The 19382-nt window shown below is 43.1% G+C and overlaps 1 protein-coding gene across 1 annotated transcript; it reads right to left on the bottom strand.

The window, feature by feature from the left end:
- Positions 1 to 387: 387 nt before the first annotated feature.
- Positions 388 to 17924, bottom strand: slc9a1a (solute carrier family 9 member A1a; the record flags this gene model as incomplete). Its single annotated transcript, XM_037273519.1, has 13 exons — positions 388 to 3618; positions 4217 to 4273; positions 4530 to 4611; positions 5211 to 5312; positions 5436 to 5565; positions 6400 to 6576; positions 6678 to 6748; positions 7378 to 7467; positions 7915 to 8117; positions 8740 to 8957; positions 9971 to 10221; positions 10361 to 10833; positions 17441 to 17924. Coding segments are annotated over 13 exons (2637 nt in total), but the record flags the coding sequence as incomplete, so codon positions are not given.
- Positions 17925 to 19382: the final 1458 nt, after the last annotated feature.

Here is a 19382-nt window from a genome sequence, read left to right as displayed (position 1 = left end):
GTCTGTCAGGCTGCTCAACAAACACAATCCAAGTCATTGTGTGAGTTTGAATTAGACAAAGGGAAACCCTGTTTTCCTCACTAAGCTCTTTTGGCAGCAGTGACAAAACATTTGAACGAGGCAGAACAATTGTAGCTATTGCACACCATAAATGCAATTGGAAAATGTGTCAGATGCAGAAAAATAGCATCATCAAAATGTTTGTTTTTGGAAGGCATAGAATGTTTTTTTTTTTTCTTTTCAGCAAAGACTATTGCGATGGTACTTTTATAGCTTCAGATTATAACAAAAAACTATTACAAAACCGTTATGGTGGTAATTGGGGGGCTGCGTTGGAAAAAATAACCAATCCAAACATCATAAATAGACGACACGGTGACAGCAGAGTTAGAAAGTAAACCTTTATTTCGGTAGATAGTTTGTTAGGTCGTTAGTTTTTGATTGATGCGGATTGTTAGAACGGGAATGGAATGCTGAAAGCTTTGTGATGATTCATTAGGCAAGTCCACGCTTGATTCTCAGTTTTTTGTTTTTTGCACATTAGAATCATACATTTCTAATACATACAATATCTTTGTCTATGTACATTTTCCCATTTACGTATATCAAAAATAATAACTTTCAAACAGGAAATGCTGACAAAGCAACATTTACAGACCAGGATTAGTGATGAAGAAGAGAATATCATAAGAGACTCGAGAGTCGCTGTCCTAGCGGAGGGAGGAAAGGTTCCCAGGTAAAAGCATCGGTTTTTAAGACCTGTGTCATACGTGACGATATGAAAGCTACTTATTGCTCCGACTGACGTCGTTTGGAGATGAAGGTTCTTTCTGCGCCGTTAAAGTGCTCGTGGTGGCGGCATTTAAATGGTACGAGAGAGAGAGAGAGAAAGGACGCGAGCGCTGAGAGGTAACGTGAGGGTGAGTAAAATAACGATTTTAAAAGTCTTTAGCTGGATGAAGTCATACTGCATGTATAGGATTATATAAATATATTTGTATAATTGTCATCTACTCAAATATTATTTGACATTGTCTGGTCCAAATGGTCTTGTAAAATTAGCATGCGTCCCCTCGGCTTTGGTTTCTTTGAATTCGGTGAACTATACATGTACATTGATGTTGTAATATAAGAAATTAGGTCAGATATTTTTGGGGAGGAGCTTTGGTTTTTGTTTTCACACTCAACATAAGAAACCAAACCGAGGGGCTAATCAAACTAGATTTGCATTAAAACGCATTTTAAGTTAGCGTCAAAGCAATTTGATTACATAACCTCATGATTGAAACTACACGATCCAGTTGGAACTCCACCGTCCACTAAAGACTCTTTTAAGATCTTCAAGGAAATTCTCAGCACAAACTAGCGAAGTATTGTATTCTGAAAAGATCCGAGAGCATTTCTTCAAAAGAAATGAAGCCTCTGCAGCAATGTAAACATGAGACGCAAAGCACATTTTATGCATTATTACGGCACACGTGTACATATTTAAAGTGAACGGTACTTTAGCGACTGATACGTCCATGTAAAGCCATGAAAGCCACTCAATGATTTAAAAGGCAAATAATAGAAAAGCACAGTGTTCTCAAAGACACGGAGCGAAAGCTGTGGTGAAATGCTGGTGAGGTCCTGAATGAAGTACACATTCCATAAAAAAAGGCCATGAGAAAGCCATAAAGAAAGGATGAACAATTATCTTTCTGCTCTCTACGGCTTTCGAAACCAGCAATGTTGGCCTGGAAACATCCATTTTGTCATCATAAAATAAAGAATCTTTGGAAAAATATCAAGTGAATATAACATACAAGGACTGCGCTTACACATATTTACGGCGAAATTCCGTTAAGCGATCGCCGATGCGATGTGAAAATGTTTTTTCACAATGTAAATGAAAATTTAGGGCCACACTGAAATTATACTGAAAGCACAAGACAAAAGTTGGAACAATGCAAGAATAGTCTGAAGATTTCAAGACAGAAGGAATTTTTTTTTTACCAGATTATGAAATTATTCAAATGTATTACTTTGATCAATTGCACCATTACTTGAAATTAAGCCTTTTTTGTTAACAAAACCTTAATATAAAGACACATTCATAATAGTCATGTTTAGAGTTCTTATAATGCCCCAAAAATTCCCAATGTTACAAGAAAAATCTTACAAGTTCCTAATGGTGAAAATAAAAACCGCTCTTGTAATGTTATAAGCATTCTTAGAAAATAACATTTACTGATACAAATATCACTGCTTTTATAATCTTTTGCCAATATTTTGTCATAGCAGTGTAGCTCTAAATTTTCATACTTTTCATTTGCGTAACGACCTCGTGCAGCAGTGCATCTTTTTACATTGAGGAAACGTGCAATCATTAAAGCCGCAGTCCGATATTAATCCACCTCAACATAACTAAATAGAATTAATTTACTTTTTTTTTGTTTTACATCATTTGTCTACCCCTTTATGCTGCATAGAACTGTATTAATTACTTATTTAGCCATGTCATGCAAAGACCAGTCTCGGAAGCACAGACTACTGTCGCACAGTGATAAAGGACAAGCAAAAGAAATGTGCGTGTACATCTTGAAGACAGCGAGCGTTGATTGTTTGTTTGCTGGAGTGATTGTTAAAGGGAGCTACTTTTAACATGACAGACATTTAACATCAGCAAAAATAAACACTGTGCATGACATCAGAACATTCGCTGTCTTGCCCCTCCCTTAATTAAGAAAACGAGTTTATCAACGCACTAAAAATGGTGGTCGGGAGGGGAAACCAAAAGCGTATAAGCCACCAAGACTGGTAAAACTTAGGAAGGATTTTTTTCTTAGTTACTTTTTCCTATTGTCATTGTACATATGTTTGTTTTTGTTTTGAGTGCGCCCGTAATACTCCTTTATACCAATGTTGGCAATCCCTGAAAATAAAAGGCAATGCTGATGAAAAAAAAATAATAATTGCACCGAGTGACATCAAATAAGGCAAAAATATGCGGTGAGACCTCATCCACGCGGTGTGATTTCAAGTGACAGAATGAATGCGATTGGCTTCGTTTTGGGAGAAGCTGATTCGTTGTCGTGCCGGAGAACCCCGCCCATCTCCGATATATTACACAAAAAATGGAAATAGAACCTCAAAGAACTACAAACAGTCCCTTTGGTAATGCATAGTTCATTCCTGAAGGTCGCGTAACCGTGACTGCGTCTTTTAAAAGTAAAGAGCGATGACGACAAAACGACTAATGGCTCTTTTTTTTTCCTCCCTGCTCGCAGTTTTTGGCTAATCGTCTTGAGCACTGAAGCACGCACCTTCCTCCAACTTTTTAAGGCAGGAAGGATTCGTCCTCGTCTTCGTCCTCGGCGTGGGGCCCCGGGTCACTCAGACACCTCAACAGCTTCTCTCTGGTGGTGGTGTCCATTTCGCCCTCGCTGTGCTGGTCGTAGGGCTTGGCGGGCGCTTTCATCATCAGGCCGCCGTCGTCGTCGTCCTCCTCCGCCGCCTGGCCAGACCGCTGAAACTCATCCAAGAGGTTGATCGAGTCGGGCGACTGAGGGGAGGCCAGGTCCACATGGATGGTGGGAACACTGTCGCCCGCTGCCTTTGTGCTGTAGGCTTGAGGGTCTGTGGGCGGTGTTAAAATGTAAAATAAACTTGCACGGATGGAGGTGCCATTTCTCACTGTATGTCCAAGCAGACAGGAGTATTTTGCAATTTTAACTATCTGCTTATTTGAAATATTTCTCAGATCAAAGTAGTATACTTTTCTTCATATTATGCATTTCAAAAATGTATTTTACTGTGTTACATAACCATATTCAAAATTAATTTCAACTGTGCTGTTACGCCGCCTTTTTCGCTGGTGGTTGGCTAAAAGGCTTTTGGGCGAGTGTGTGCTAACGTTTGCGTGGCCGAGAGTTTACTTTTAATTTTTTATTAATACTCCTGTGTGTGAGGACACATTATTCCATTTGTGAGCACGCAGAAGATGAATACATTCTCTGCATATCAGGTTAACAAAAAAAAATAAAGAAAAGAAAAAGCACAACGCAGGGATTGTAAACTGGGATCATTTCAAACAACGAACTGAACAAAGTGGGTCGGTAACGAGGAGCAGGTTGTGCGAGTCATGCGTGTTAGCGTTCTGCTGATGGCGACGAGTTACGTTGGGAGGGGTTATCTTTCTTTTTTTTCTCCCATCTTCACTCCTCTAGCCACATACCTGGACCGACAGTGTCCCCTTTGGGCTGCTGAGTGGGTTTGAAATCATTTTCTCTGCCTAAAAACGAAACCACACCATTTTATATGGCGACCACCACATGTGCACATATTTCCATCAGCGGGGAGGAATATCTTGAGTGGGAAATATAAGGCCTGGAGTGGCAGGGATTTTTAATATTGCTGTGTGAACATAACGCAAACAAAGTGTGTGTGTGTGTGTGTGTGTGTGTGTGTGTGTGTGTGTGTGTGTGTGTGCGTGCGTGCGCGCAGTGTTGGCGCTAGGCGTTTAGCGGGGCGCAGATGGATGTGTTTACCTGACCCCAGTCTGGCTCTGCACATGGTCGGCGAGTCGGGGGGAGCGGCGGGCACCGTCAGGTAGTTATTTATGTTTTGGATCTGGGAAAGGACATTAGACGTTAAGATCGTTTTTATTGTATTTGTTTGCCGTTATCGCTTTCTGGAAGGATCTAAATGCTACTTACAAAATCAGTTTAAATGGCAGAGAGGTTAAAGCTACTCAAGGACCAAAAAAACATTTTTGACTCTTCTTTACTTCTTTATATTGGTAATTGACAAATTTGCATATCCTATATTCCGTTATTGGCTGCAAATCTTGTCCATTAAATGTGTGCGCTCAGGCCAAAGCAATGAATTTATAACTCTGGCACCATCTGGTGGAATCTTGGCATTGCTGTTGTGAGGCCCATTGACTCACTCATTGATAGTGTTTTTCATTGGCAGTTGTGATGTTCTGTTTTGTGGGCGGTCCCTGAACGCAACATATGGGGAGAGCCAAAGTGAAATTGAGTTTTTTTGTTTTGTTTTGTCCAGCCTAGTTAGTCATTACTTTGTCATTAGTATTCCCTAAAATTGATCATATATCATTTGTCTCTGTTGACCAATTCAATAAATATAATGGATAATGAATGTAACATGGGTTGATGACTCCATACGGTGTTTGAGCCTTTTGGATCTGCTCTCTTTCGAGCACATACCTTCTTATCCAGGACCATCATCTTCTGCTTCTTGAGGAGGAATTCACCTATGTGGTCGTCATCGGGGTCAACCAACAGGGTGTGGCGGTTGTAGGAGCGCAGCTGAGAACACCACGGGCAGGAAGAGAAAAGTTGTGATGAGTCTTAAACATGCGACTTCAACTTGGCTTTGATCAGCGATCAGAGGAGATCACTCTTTTTGGGGGCTAAACCTGTAGTACCTACCCTCTGCCGCGTTTTCTGAAGGTTACTGCGGAGGATCTTGCGGATCTCCTCCTCCCGGCTTTTAGATAGCTGAGGCAGAGCTCGCTCCTCGAGCTTGGCAGGCGGCGGCGGCTTCTTGGGCTGGATGTTTCTGGGATGTAAGTGGGACACACACACACACACAAAGTCACACAAGCATCCCGCTGGACGTGAGCTCATAATTTTCACTTTTGGCTGCTTAGAGTCTTGTGTTATGGACTGCAACGAGACTGGAGAGCGTAATCGCTTCCGTTCAACTTTTACGTTCATTCAGTGAGAAATGACTCCACTGCCCATAAAGAGCAGCTGGGGAGCAATGTGCTACTTTAGCACACATTTGGAATTTGCAGCCATGCCGTAGTAACACTTTGTGGACCGTGAGGCCTGTGACTCACATAGCACACAAACAATAAACAACTTTGTTTTATCGCTCATTTGAGTTTTAGATTTGGATTATTTCTGGATTAAAATGTTAATTTGTGCTCCATGCGCTCCACAGTTTTGTGCCTGGTAATCAAGTACCGTAATTTTCGGACTATAAGTCGCGGTTTTTTTTCATAGTTTGGGTGGGGGGGCGACTTATACTCAGGAGCGTTTATATACATATATATGTTTTTTTTCACTTTTTTGGGATTTTATGGCTGGTGCGACTGAACTTCCGGTGCGACTTATAGTCCGAAAATTACGGTAACAAATCATAAAACAGAGAGTTAAAGGCTTTAGGACTATAGTGTGTCCTGTTTTGAAAGACAAACATCCGTCTAGTTTGTGATGATTTGTGAACCCTGTGCCAGAGAACTTATTTATATTAAAAAAAAAAAAAAAAAAAGATCACACCACCAAACAAAAAATGTCACAAAAGTACACATAAGCACTTACTTTTGTCTAATGAAGCTCCTCAAGCAACTTCAACATAGTCCCCCCCTCCCATTGTATTTGTACTCACTGCATGGAGACACTGGAGGGCATGGCAGAGGGCAGATTGACGGCGACGCCGCTCTCCACTAGCTGGATGGCGTGCTTCATCTCCAATTTGTGGTAGAAGGCGATGAGCTGTGGCTCTTTGGAGCGCTCGCCGGCAATGAGGCACTTCTTCACGTACTTTTTGTTAAAGCGGTTCAATCTGCGAAAAAGAGGTGGAGGGAAAACATTGCTTATCAAATATAATGTAGACGCTTGTGAGTCGATGGCTTTGAATGCATATGAAGTAAATTAAAAGCATACTTGTCCTTCCAGTGATGATGTCCATAATGTCCACAGATATCTTCAATGCCAGTCAGGAGGTGGTCAAGGAACTATAGGTGACGAAAACAAGACAAACATGAGCCTATGAAAACAAATCTGCCATTGTTAGTGAAATTTGGTGCGTTTGCGATGTTGTCTGTTAATTGAGTCGAGATGGAATTTTCAGTTTGCAAACAGTGGAGAAAACAGTATTGACAAACTGCATTCCACCAGTGAAGCTTTCTTTTATAAGTAGAAGAAAAGCTGTTGTTTGGTTTAAGCAAAAGCAGTGGTGACTCATCGTGGATTTGAGTGTGTGTGTGTGTGTGTGTGTGTGTGTGAGCTGGCGTGCGTGCGTACGTGCGTGCGTGCGAGAGAGAGAGAGAGAGAGAGAGAGACTCGGCCAAGGAATTGTGCAATGTGGTGCTTGCACGCAAATTTGTTTATGAGCCAGAAATTGTGTGTTTAGGGTATTTTATAACAATATATTACGCTTGGAAAAAAAAAACTGCTAGTAATCTTCCTTTTAGGTCGATGAAGTACCAGCAAATGACCTGTAGGTGGTAGCAGTGATCTAAACTTGTTGACATTAGAGGACCATTTTTCTTTTGTTTTCTATAAAAGGACGAGTCACATGAACAAAAAACAAACATTCACACTCACAATTTAAAGTCTAACATGCAATTATGATAAGATGAACCTGAGTGTGGATCTCCTCATTGATGGAACGCTTAGCCTCTTGTTTCTTCTTCACCGCCAGCAGGTCCACCAGAGGCTTGATCGTCATGCCCTGAGACAAGAACCAGGCAAAAAAATTGTTACCCTTAGTTTCCGATCACTGATTCATATACGTGATAAACAAAAACTGCAGCAAACGTCTATCAAAGTGACCGATCGAGTCATTAGAATGCCGCAGGTAGGCTGCTTGCCATCACCACGAAGAGCTGATTAAATTGGCTGTCGGAACTCCCATTAACGGCACCTCTCGCAAAGGAAGTTGTTCTCACATGGTGAAGATATTATATGTCTGCATTGTTTTCTGTGATAAGTGAGGGCCGTCACCTAAATAAAGTCAGTCAGCAAATGCTAAAAGGAATCAGTTTCAAGTGCCTAAGGCAGGCATGTCAGGCTTGCTTGTTTTTGTATTTTGGATTGTGTCATTCATGTCAAATCCAACTCTCTCACCAGTTTAATTAGATTTTTTATGTCAGGATTCATTGCACTTCTTCATGTCTACCTGCACAAAGACGGTGAAGAAGATGACGATGATGATGGCGGTGAGGAACATGTTCCTCAGAGGGAACTTTTCCTCCTTCAGCAGGAAACCCAGGGAGAAGGCGATGGCACCGCGCAAGCCGCCGTAGGCCACGATGAACTGGTCCTTGGTGGTCAGTTTGACAATGCGGAACTTGTTGATGATGTACGTCAGTCCTACCACACCTGCCAAACATCAGAATGATAAAATTAGATTTTTCTTTTTATAGCTATTGTCATGGAGTCTCGTATGCTGCAACGACATGGCAATCAAATATTTACTCAACCCATATTTTATTCAAGAGGTTTTTAGCCAATACAGCAAGGAAACCAGTGGGTGGCAGTAATGAGCAATAAAAAGTGTATGCCAACTTTTTTTTTCTTTTAGTTAAAAATCTAATTTGACATTTCCTATCACTTGATTTGGAATGTTTGTGCTTGGTGCAGGTAAAATAAAATAAATAGTGCTCCAATTTATAAATATGCCACACAATGGTGAGGAAAACAATGGCCATAGCTACTATTTTACCACCGTAAACTAATGACTCAGCAAAAAGACTGAGTCACTCTGTTGTCTGTCAGGAAACATACAACTGCATGATACAACACGCCTGCCTAATCACGCTTCCACTTTCTGCCTCCAGAAGCCTCTGCCAAAGAAAAAAGCACGGCACCTCGAGTCGCTGAGGAAATACTCAGCAATGCTTCTATCCACAGCTGCGGTCGCGCAATGAGGCATTTTACCACTTCATGACCAAATCAGCTGACGCACATTTATCTCACTTGTGTGTGTATGCCGCCTGCCTACCTATGACCCGCGCCACCAGGCACAGGACGACGGTGACAGTGACAAAGGTCCAGTTCCAGTTGTGCTGGCCGTCCACAGTGGCCACGCCGAGGAAGATAAATATCAGCGTCTCGCTCACGCTGCTCCACATCTTCAGGAAGTACTTGATGGTGGTGTGCGACTTGTGGGAGATGTTAGCCTCCACGTACGGCCGCATCACTGCCCCGCATGCTATCAACCTGGAAGCAGGAGGGCGTCATTAACAAATGAAAAATAATGGACACTGAGGGCAACGATAAAATGGAGCGCTGCGGCAGAGCGGCGGACACTGCGGAGTGTAATACTGCAATGTCGGGCGCTAAGACACAGCTAAGCTAGTGTTAGCATGTGTGGTTATTTTTGTCATAACTAGCTCAAAATGTTATAAGGTCAGGGCAATGATGAATCTCCTTGACCAAATGTTTTCTGGATCTTATCTTGTATGTTTCAATCTATATACATCTTGCGTTTGTTTTGTAATTTATCTTGAGAAGGGGTTCACCCCTCGCCGCTATAATAAACACAGTACAAGTGTTGTCGCTTCAGTCGCTAAATGAAGTCTCCAGTTACCCGTCTCGAGTTCCACAACGCGCTATTTCGCAAGCCCGTTCCCGTCCGCTGCTCACCACTTCTCTGTTTGAGTCTAACATTGTGCTATGTCAAAAGCAAGGCGCCAAAAATAAAATAAAATCCTTCAAAGGGCCGTCTGCTAGATCCCTGTGGCTCCTCGTCATCTTTTGAGCGAGGGGAAAGGAAGCGGGGGATTTACATTGATCACTTGTTTCTTTTTAAATAGATTAAAAAAAACGCTTTGACAAATAAGCCATGGGCTGCGGGGAGGAAGAGAGGATAAGATTGCCCTTGGAGCTGAGCATCGGGCGTCGGCCGTGACACCCCCGGGGAGACTGTAGATCAAACCTGTCTGCCTGCTCATTAAATCTTGCTTCGATAGAAGTACGGGGTGCTGTTATGTCACGGGTCAAATTTTAAATGTGGATGCTCAAATACACCCACTAAAAAACTGTCATTTGGAAACCTCTTAATTTTATTTGTTTAAGTAGTTAAGTAGGCTAATCTACATTCAGGTAAAATGAGTAAATTATCTTAAAGGTAAAGGATGCAACCGCACTAAATGCTAATTAAAAAGATGAGAAAGGGACTTAATAGGCAATATTAAAGGGACACGTGTTGTTTTAGCAGAAGGCATACTTACGCCATGATCCCGGACAGGTGGAACATCTCTGCCGACAGGTAGGCCATGTAGCTGTAGACGAAGACAAAGAGTGGCTCGATGACGCGCGTGTGCGAGGTGAAGCGCGAGGTGAACGCCGCCAGGATGCCGTAAATGGCTCCCACCAGGATGCCACCCAGCGCAACCACGAAGAAGGAGATAACGCCCAGCACGCCGTCCAGCACCGTCACCGTGCCCGCGTCAGAGTACTCCTCGAAAAGATGGTACAGCACCTAGAAGAAGAGAAGGAGATTTTGGAGAGGTTCTAATTTCATCTCCGTTTTGCAGACTTTTTTGAGATTGTTTCCTGAAAATAGCTTATTCAACAGGGTCAAGGTGAGGGCGGGGGAAAAATGAACTAAAATGACTCACTACAGTGACGGCGTCGTTGAGCAGCGACTCGCCAAAGACCAGGATGTGCAACAGCTCGTTGATGTGAATCTCCTCAAAGACGGCTAGCACGGCCACCGGGTCCACGGCGGAAATGATGGACCCGAAGAGCAGGCAGGGCAGCAGCTCCAGCGAGTGCAGGTCAGACGGGTTGTTGGGCTGGATCTGGCACACGGCGTACAGCAGCCCGCCGATGAAGAAAGCGTTCCACAGCGTGCCCACCACGGCGAACATCAGGATGGTGCCCAGGTTCTCCATGAAGGGGCGGATGGGCAAAAAGTAGCCGGCGTCCAGGATGATGGGCGGCAGCAGGCAGAAGAAGAACAAGTTGGTGTCCAGCACTGGCGGCACCTTCTGCCCCGCCAGTTTGATGAGCCCACCCACCAAAAGGCCCACCAGGATCAGGAGGCAGCTTTCGGGGACAATCCCGGGCAGACGAGGGACGAGGTGGAAACCTGACAAGTCAAACCGTTCTACTATCAGCACCATTTCAAATTTGCTTGTCAAGTCAGCGCGAAGTAAACATTTTATGCTCGACTCAAGCAGAAGGTTGTCAAGGGGAGCTGAAATGTGTGACACCGATTCAAAAAATGTATCATCGAAAAACCTAACAAAGCGGTGGTTTGGATTTCTAAAATGAAGTAAAGGCAGGTATAACAAAAAACAAAAATTTCCATTCATCCAAGTTTTATTGAGTTTCAACTTCCAAGTAATTAAAACAACTTGGTGGCTGTCGGGCTCATATTTCACATCACATATGGCAGCGCTGACACTATTGCTAATCCTTTTATTATTAATATCATTTCAGGTCCACACATCTGTCTTTTTTTTAATTAACGCAGCAGCTTAGTACCAACGTCAAGAAAATAGTGGCATTCATAACACTCCATTGAAACCGGAGCTTGTATTTGCATTTTTTTTGCTAGCCGGTCCCTCCCACCTCTTTAGCTAGCTGCATCTAGTTTGACTTGACTGTTGCATTGTTTGTGCAAGCCAGCTCGTGCTTCACGTCACACGGATTGAGCCCGATTCTTGTTCAGCTTGTCACACCACTTTGGAGCCATGACTTTCCTTAACTGTGGTTTCCTATTTTACCCAATCAGTAATGTCTTATCACTGGCGTAAAACGAAGAATGGGCGGAGTAACAAGTATCGTTATCGTACAAGAAACGGTGACATGATCCCATTGTATAAAGTCTTTCCCCAGTTATGTTTACACTACAAAATGAGCAACTCATCTCGGACACGCAAACACATGCACAGAGAAACTTGAGCCAGGGTAAGAATACATGCTCACATGCGGGCTCAACAAACATGCCAGTGGCTCATAAATATTCATAAAAGCGCCGCCAGGCCAGTAGTTGCTGATGTTAAAACCGTCTTTTTAACCATCTTTATCAGCGTATATGTGATACGGACTGACCTATTGTTATAAAATGAGATGGGAGAAGCTCCCTGAATGCTTTGGACTCGGGTTTTCAACGGCAAGGGTTGCCACTTTGTATTTTTTCTGGCGCAAGTTTTACGATGGCATTTTCACTAGTACTATTTGCCAACTTGAAGTGAGATAGAATTTGGATTTCAGCTTTTTTTCTCCACTTCTGCATACTTTTAAACAATTAAACTATGTTGTTTATCATCTAGTGATTTCTCTATTTCTCTAGACGTAGACATAACATTATTTATTATTTATCATTCATCTACTATTTATTGATTGATTTATTATTCTTATTTATTTAGGTGGCAAATTTCACAACAGCTGGAGCTGTAACAAAGTGCTTTACATATACCAACATATACGTACATATATAAAAATGACTAAAGCGATCCCTATTAAGATTGGCCTTGGCTTGCGCCATTCTAGTTTTAGACAAGGCGCATCAACGGCAGCATTACAAGCGCACTTAGCGGTACAGCGTGCGCAAGCAAGACATGAGGAATGGTTTTATGGGATGTCTGAGGCCGAGAGTGGGGGCGGGAGCAGTTTATATTCCCATCTCACGACAACGCTATTACTGTTTGAGCGTGCGAGCCCAACAATTCAACGTCTGTGAGGGGGAACGTGCGACTGGAATTTCCGACATGGACATGTCAGCGGCGGAGGATTGTCTTTTCATAGAACTTACACAGCGAGAGCCGCCAACTCAGCAGAGCTGCACTCAAAGACAGCCTTTGATAAGAGGAATCATATGTAGTATTTTCCGATGAAAATCTGATGAGCGGTATGGGAATTGCACAACTAATCCCAAAAGATATCATCATCCCGACTGTCTATTCTAAAAGGTACTTCGGCAGTGGACCTGCACGGAGGCTAAACAGCATTTGGCCACAAATAACAAAATGCCAACATCCGTCTGGAAGTGGCTTGTTACGATAAAGGTGACCGGTCGTCACGGGCAACCCTTCTGCGCTCGAACCGGGTAACACATACTACATCCACCTGAGAAGTAGTCTGCCTCGCCACTCTTGTGAACCGGGATTCCTTTCAGAGTAACAGCACCGTGCTGGTATTTAAATACGTAAACGGGGCTTCCTGGGGCAAGTCGTTTGCTTACATTGTGTCAAGGGAGAAGGTCCATTTCAACAAACACATACCTGCAGCGTTATAAATCACAGCAGGCTGTCAAACTGGGCTCAAAGGCTGGATGTGGATCAAGTGACATATTTGATACTTGTTCTTGGGTTTTTATTTAATAAATAAATAAATAAAAGGATATCGCTAGTGAGCAATGCGGGCACTTGAGAATTCTCGCAAATGAAAATCAGACATGAGCACTGAATCAGCAGACTGATTATCACCCAGTCTTTATCTTGAAATGTCGGTCGATAGCCTCGGCTTTTTTGTTCTTGGGTTTTTATTTAATAAATAAATTTAAAAAAGGATATCGCTAGTGAGCAATGCGGGCACTTGAGAATTCTCGCAAATGAAAATCAGACATGAGCACTGAATCAGCAGACTGATTATCACCCAGTCTTTATCTTGAAATGTCGGTCGATAGCCTCGGCTTTTTTTTTTTTTTTTTTTTATAGCCTTCATATCGACTGGAGGCTTTGCTTGTTTAGTCTGCAGAGTGTGAGACAAATTGTGATCTGACCTTAAGTATAAAAAAGTAAACAAATAGCCAGCAAAAGGAGCTAATTTAGCTTAAACAAAACTCAGAGTGCCACAACACACCTGCCAGGACAATGCGAACCGCTTTCAAGGTTGCGCAAATCCACGCAAACAAACCTTGTGGAAGTGTCCTCACAATTTACATTTGGACTTGTTTTCGACAATATGTCAATAACGGTGACAGACATCTTTGTGTTTCTTTTGTTGACCTCTTGCAGGGTGAAGAAGACAAGAAGGAGGCTCACAGTCCCTCATGGAAAGGCCATTCCTCTGAGTGACATTAAACGTCATGAACTGGTGCCAAGTTATTTTGGCAAGGGCGACATCAAAGCCCTGACTCACGATGCAAAAAATAGGCCTCAATGAAGTGGGATTAAAAAGATTGCCGCAACGATCAAAATAAAGGTGGATAGAAGTAACCGGTTGACACGTTGTTACCTCTCCCCTGCATGACTCCGACGTTGGCCTTAAATTGATGTGTGCAAAAGAGCACAACCCTACAGGAGATTAGATAAGTGGAAAGGGTGTAGTTGGGGGGCTTGCAGAGTAGAACAATACAACAGTCTCCAGGGTTTCTTTGCAGGTCACGCTCACAGACGTTGTGGTCAATTGCCTGACTTCGCTCATCATTCCTGACTGTTTCTTGTTAATAGCCACAAATGTCTGCTTGGCCTTTGCTCCCCCCTAAGAGATTCAAGCAGCGAGGTTATTACAACTAACCAAAGGGTGACGGGCTTTTCCATTCAGCTATCCCCATTCAGCTCTGCAGCAGCGCATAGAAGGTCAAGAACCTTCTCTGGTTGCCAGGTGACTAATTGCACATTACTGGCAGCTCAATCGACTTGTGAGCTCAACAGACAGACAGACTGTTTGGTAGCGCAAACAATGAAGACGTTTCCTGGATTTAAACATCCGCAGAGTCGCTTAAAACACAACAGGACCATTATTTAGTTATGTGCGATGTTCTCATGAAATGAAATCAATCTATTTTTGACAACGTAAAGGTGCCTTTGATAAGGAGATGAGCCATCTTGACAATGACATTTACACAAGAAGCGGCCAGTCAAACGTAAAGATAAAATGTATTTGATCTCAGCTCGAAGTAGCAGAACTAAATCGACTTGGGCGTTGCCAAAGGGGATGTTTCAAAGGCTTAACCTGGAATGTTTCCAATATATGTTCAAGCGATAAGGACTAGATGCTTGATGAGTCTTAACTTTGGACTCTACCACAACAGTACTAATCATTTAACTTAACAGTCATTTTAGGGTGAGTTTGTCTTCTTCAAAGACAAACCTGTCTTTGAGAGTTTTTAATCATTAACAAAAATTAGAACACTGCCCGGATGGGTGAATTACAAAAGATTTGCGTCATACATACAAGTTAGAAAATATTAAACTTCTTTTTGGAATGCAAGAGGATCAACAATGAGATCATGGCGGACAAGCCGTAATATTGCAACAATGATATGTCATTGCTAGCCATGAATGTTATCTGTAATCTGGTGGATGTTTGATATCACGATAAGTGATCTTACTCAAATTTTTATATGGCCTGGCGATACGACGTTACTCATTACATTTGTGCTTTATTTACATCCCAAAACAATGAGAGAAGGAGGTCATTTAGATAACGCACTGGGAGCAATTACGATTACAGCTAAATAGACGGGTGCAAAACTGAACAACACAAGCACTCTGTGATTTATTCTCAAAAGTTCTTTTCTGGGCAGTTGACAAACTGACAATTGTAATTTATTGGGACTGCAGCAAGCGGCGCTGAGGTTAACTAAAGGGATTACGATACGCTTGTGTGCACAGACGGGTTGCCGGGGAGATAAATGGACTGCAGCGGGTACCCTTCAAGCCGTTAAGATGTGAGGGGGTCCATCAGGAGCCGACACGGGGACCAGGACGAGCAGTAAAGCAGCAACAGTCAATTACCCGCATTCCATTTTGCGGTCTTCCTGGGGTTAATTGGAGGCTCACGGCTAACAGTCAGTCAGTCTACAGTCACTCGGCTGTCTCGTCGAGCGTGCACCATCTTGTCTTCAACAATATGCTTCCTCTTTTATCAAGATGACATTGTTGGGTTTGAAATGAATTTGAATCAAATTCATAGTATTGGGGTCACATGGCGCCACCACCATGTCTGGCAGATGGGCGTAACTGAAAAAAGCTTGTTAGCGTAGGATTTGTAAAAACAAATTGTAATGTGCGCTACCACGAACTCTAGGACGGGAGTGGTACTGCATCAGAGAATCACGATTACATCATTATTACTCTTACCATAATTATCTGCTTTGCTCCACTTGGGTGAATTTATGCTGCTTCATTTACTCGCAAGTCCATAAAGCAAACGTCTTCCTGTTTACATCTTGTGACCAGATGAAAAAGATCAACATCACATGGTTTGTTTTGTTTACATTTCCTTCAGCAAATCCAATAAATATGATCATTTTGCCTCACAATAATTAGCAACAGATTTTTGTCAGAACCTTCCAGCTTTCTTTAGGATAGGAAAAGATGCAAAGGCCAGGCTTCCTTTACTTTCGAGCAAATTCTAGTAGAGGTGGCACTCTAATTGTATTCCTGCTGCGATGATTAGCCTAACTACTGCTGTCCATCATCCAAGGCCCCATCAGGACTGCTTAGTCATCGCTGTGGCGAGCCATAAAAACTCGCAGGAGTCTTCTCCTCACCACCGGCAATCTTCCTGATACATTTTAACCCCTTGAGTGAATGACTGAACTGAGCAAATTGAATGACTAACAGTGTCTGCCACTGTTTGGCTTTGGTTTAATCAGCCCAATCTTACCATCAGTTAACACAAAGTTTGAATTAAAGAAAGTCTTGAACAATTAATCGATCATCAAATAATTAATTGATTTTTGTTGCACCTCCATATTTTTCTGTGCTGAACTCCTCTCATAAGACACCACTTAGCCAATCAAATCATTTAGCTAAAGCAGGGATGTCAACCGGTGGTTATTTAGACTTGATTTATTTTCCAGCTAATTTTGTGAACAATCAACTGACTTTTTCTGCGTCGGTTGTGGGCCGTGGCTCGGTTATAAAGTGATAGACTTCAACCTTGAAGGTGGTGGGTTCAATCCTCGAGTCAATATAAGACTATTTTCAGCTAATTTTGTGAATCATTTGCCCATCCAATTATGTCAAATGTAGCTGAGATTGCCAAATAGACAGACACAAATACATTCCTGTATAGGTCTATCCTCCTTCGGTACAAAACATAATTATATTCTGCCAAAGCAGTTGTCCCCGAGTTGCTTCTTGGTTATAATGGTCCTTTGGACAAAACAAGTTGTGAATCCCTGATCTAGAGCGACATTGCAAGTACGTAAGTGGATGTTTTCAAGGCGAGCAAGCAATGCAAGAGTTCAAAATGTGCTTTAACACTACAAATGAAATAAAGTGTTGTTAGGCAGTTGTACAGCTTCAGATGGCGTCTAAACGGTTCTATATCAGCACATACAGTACAGACAAGCTTTCAACTTTCAACTATGAACAATTAGAGGTCCAAAATTCAAACCCAGAACCTCCTAACTAAGTTAGATGCGCTAACTACAAGTCTAACGTGTTCCAAGGGTCGTAATTTTAACATGACAGGCAGAGTGGCTTTGCAAATGGGGCGAGTGGGTGTGTGCAAAGTGTTGTTGAGTTTAGGTGGCTACTCCAGAGTTTGTTTTAAAAATGCAGCCATGCGGACCGATACTACACAATAAGATGTTTTTTTTGCTTTTTTTTTTTTTTAAAAGCTTATTCAGCCAGGTCAACATGTCAAAGTATGATGCAGTGCAATTTGTACACTACTGCAACTCAATGAATAAGTCATGAGAACATCATCGGTTTCAAGGCAGCAATTTTTACACATCTGATTGTAAAGGTGTACCTACCTTTTTTTCCAGCTCACACACAAAAACAACTCACCTAATTCATCAGTGAAGCCAGCAGGGACCCATAATTGAGATCTCGAAGGGGATCTGGATATGCTTGTACTCAAAGCTGAGCACCGGGAAAAGCCTTTTTTGGTGAAATTGTGCTTCCCTCCGCCACTGCCTGAACACACAGTTCGTCTCGGTGGGAGCTGCGGCTCCGAGGGGCAGCACGGAGAACTCCAGGAGGACCAGAAGCACCAGTACAAAGGAGCCCGCGCCCCGCGAGCTGCTCCCGGAGCCTCTGCCGGGGGACATTTTTTAGGGGAGGTGTTGAAGTTAAAAAACAAAACAAAGTTGGGCTGTTTGTTGGTTGGAACTTCGCCACGTGAACCGAGCCAGTCTAGGCGTGTGGAACTCAAAACAATTCGGAACCAGGAAAGGTTTATTCGGTTAGCTAGTCGGTGTGGCGCGTCTTGGCTAGCCAGGTGTGCAGCGAAGGGAGGAAAGCAGGAAACGTCACGGTAAATGAAAGAGACTCATATTTTAAGACACGGAAGTCGGGGCAAGTCCTCCTTTTCTGGGCTTTTAGACAAGTTTGTCGGCGTGACCTAGCAGCGAGAGCGAATGTCCTCTCCGGGGAAAGGTGTTACTACTGATGCTGGAGAAAAGTGACACGCAGCGGCATCCCCCTCCGCGTCTCTCTGTCCCCTTCCCGGCAAAGTCGCTCGCAAGGCGGCGGCGTCGTGGCTCGGATTCTGACCTTGACGTCGAGGTGCGACACAACCGCGCCACATTTTGTCTCGTCGCCGAGTAAACGCCAACTTTTTTTCCAGTGCCTTCGCTAGTCCATGTCCGCGTGTGTGCGGCAATCCGTGGTGGCGTATCCCTCCCGCCCCAGCCGAGGAGGAGGCGGAGGACCTTGGCGGGGGTCAGTTCAGGGAAGGGACAGCCGCGATGGTGACCGACTCCGGAGGAGTGACGTCGCTTGCTTTTTCCACGGCTTGTCGAGCCCGGTCTGGTGCTCTCTTTGCGAGGCTGTGTTCTGCGTTTCAACCTTCAGCCTTTTCGCTGAGGTTTGGTGGATGCGAGGGGAGAGGTACGACAGTAGCCGTGAAACAGCGACGCCTACCGGCATGGAGGTTTCAGCCGTCGGCATGTGAGCGAAACAAAAAACCTCATGACTTTCATGTGTTGCCTGAACACATCAAACGCATTTAAAATGATTGTCAGATGTTTCACTGATATTCATTTGGTCAAAATATCACAAGGATCAAGCTGCATTATACTTTCAACACACTATTTCTTGTCATGCTGAAATTAGCTTGTTTTGAGGGGCAGACTTGCACAAGTGTGCCGAAACGAAATATGGCCATCTGACCACATCCAGCCTATCTACAGTCTTTCAACGGCCCTGGCAGTCTTCCTGAAGTCAAAATAAAACATATAAAACATAACAGTGGGCCCAGTTTTTTCCTAAAGTTATTTTTTCCACTTCCTGTCTGTCAAAAAGCTTTTCTAAAGTTCTCGAAGGATTACTCAAGTATGCAACCATATCACACACAGTCCACTGTCTCCTGATTAATATGTTAGTCATGAAGTGTTTCAGTTTAACCTTAGAGCAAATGATTGTATCATTTCACCTTGGCCAGAGCAAATCTTTTCAAAATCTCTGAGGAGAATAATTCTAATGCACCCAAATGACCTAAACCCCGACATCAGTATTCACAATGGTCGTGCCAGGAATGTGGCTGCATGTGCTTAGAGAATTAATGGCCAGACAAGATCTAAATGCTCCCTTGAGGTTGCAGGAAGCAATATTTGTTTTATAGGAGACTTTTGACTGCTTGCTTAGGCTTCTCAAGATATATATCACTTAATGGGACTCAGCACCCTTTATCAAAGGCATTCTGTCAGTTGTTTTTGTACATTTCAGATTGCATGCAGTCAACTTGGGAGGCGGCGGCCATTTTTCTTTGGAGCTGCTTATTGCGTTA

The sequence above is a fragment of the Syngnathus acus genome, chromosome 16 (assembly GCF_901709675.1).
Source record: "Syngnathus acus chromosome 16, fSynAcu1.2, whole genome shotgun sequence".
Lineage (NCBI taxonomy): Eukaryota > Metazoa > Chordata > Actinopteri > Syngnathiformes > Syngnathidae > Syngnathus > Syngnathus acus.
This window is presented reverse-complemented; position numbering and strand designations above follow the sequence as displayed.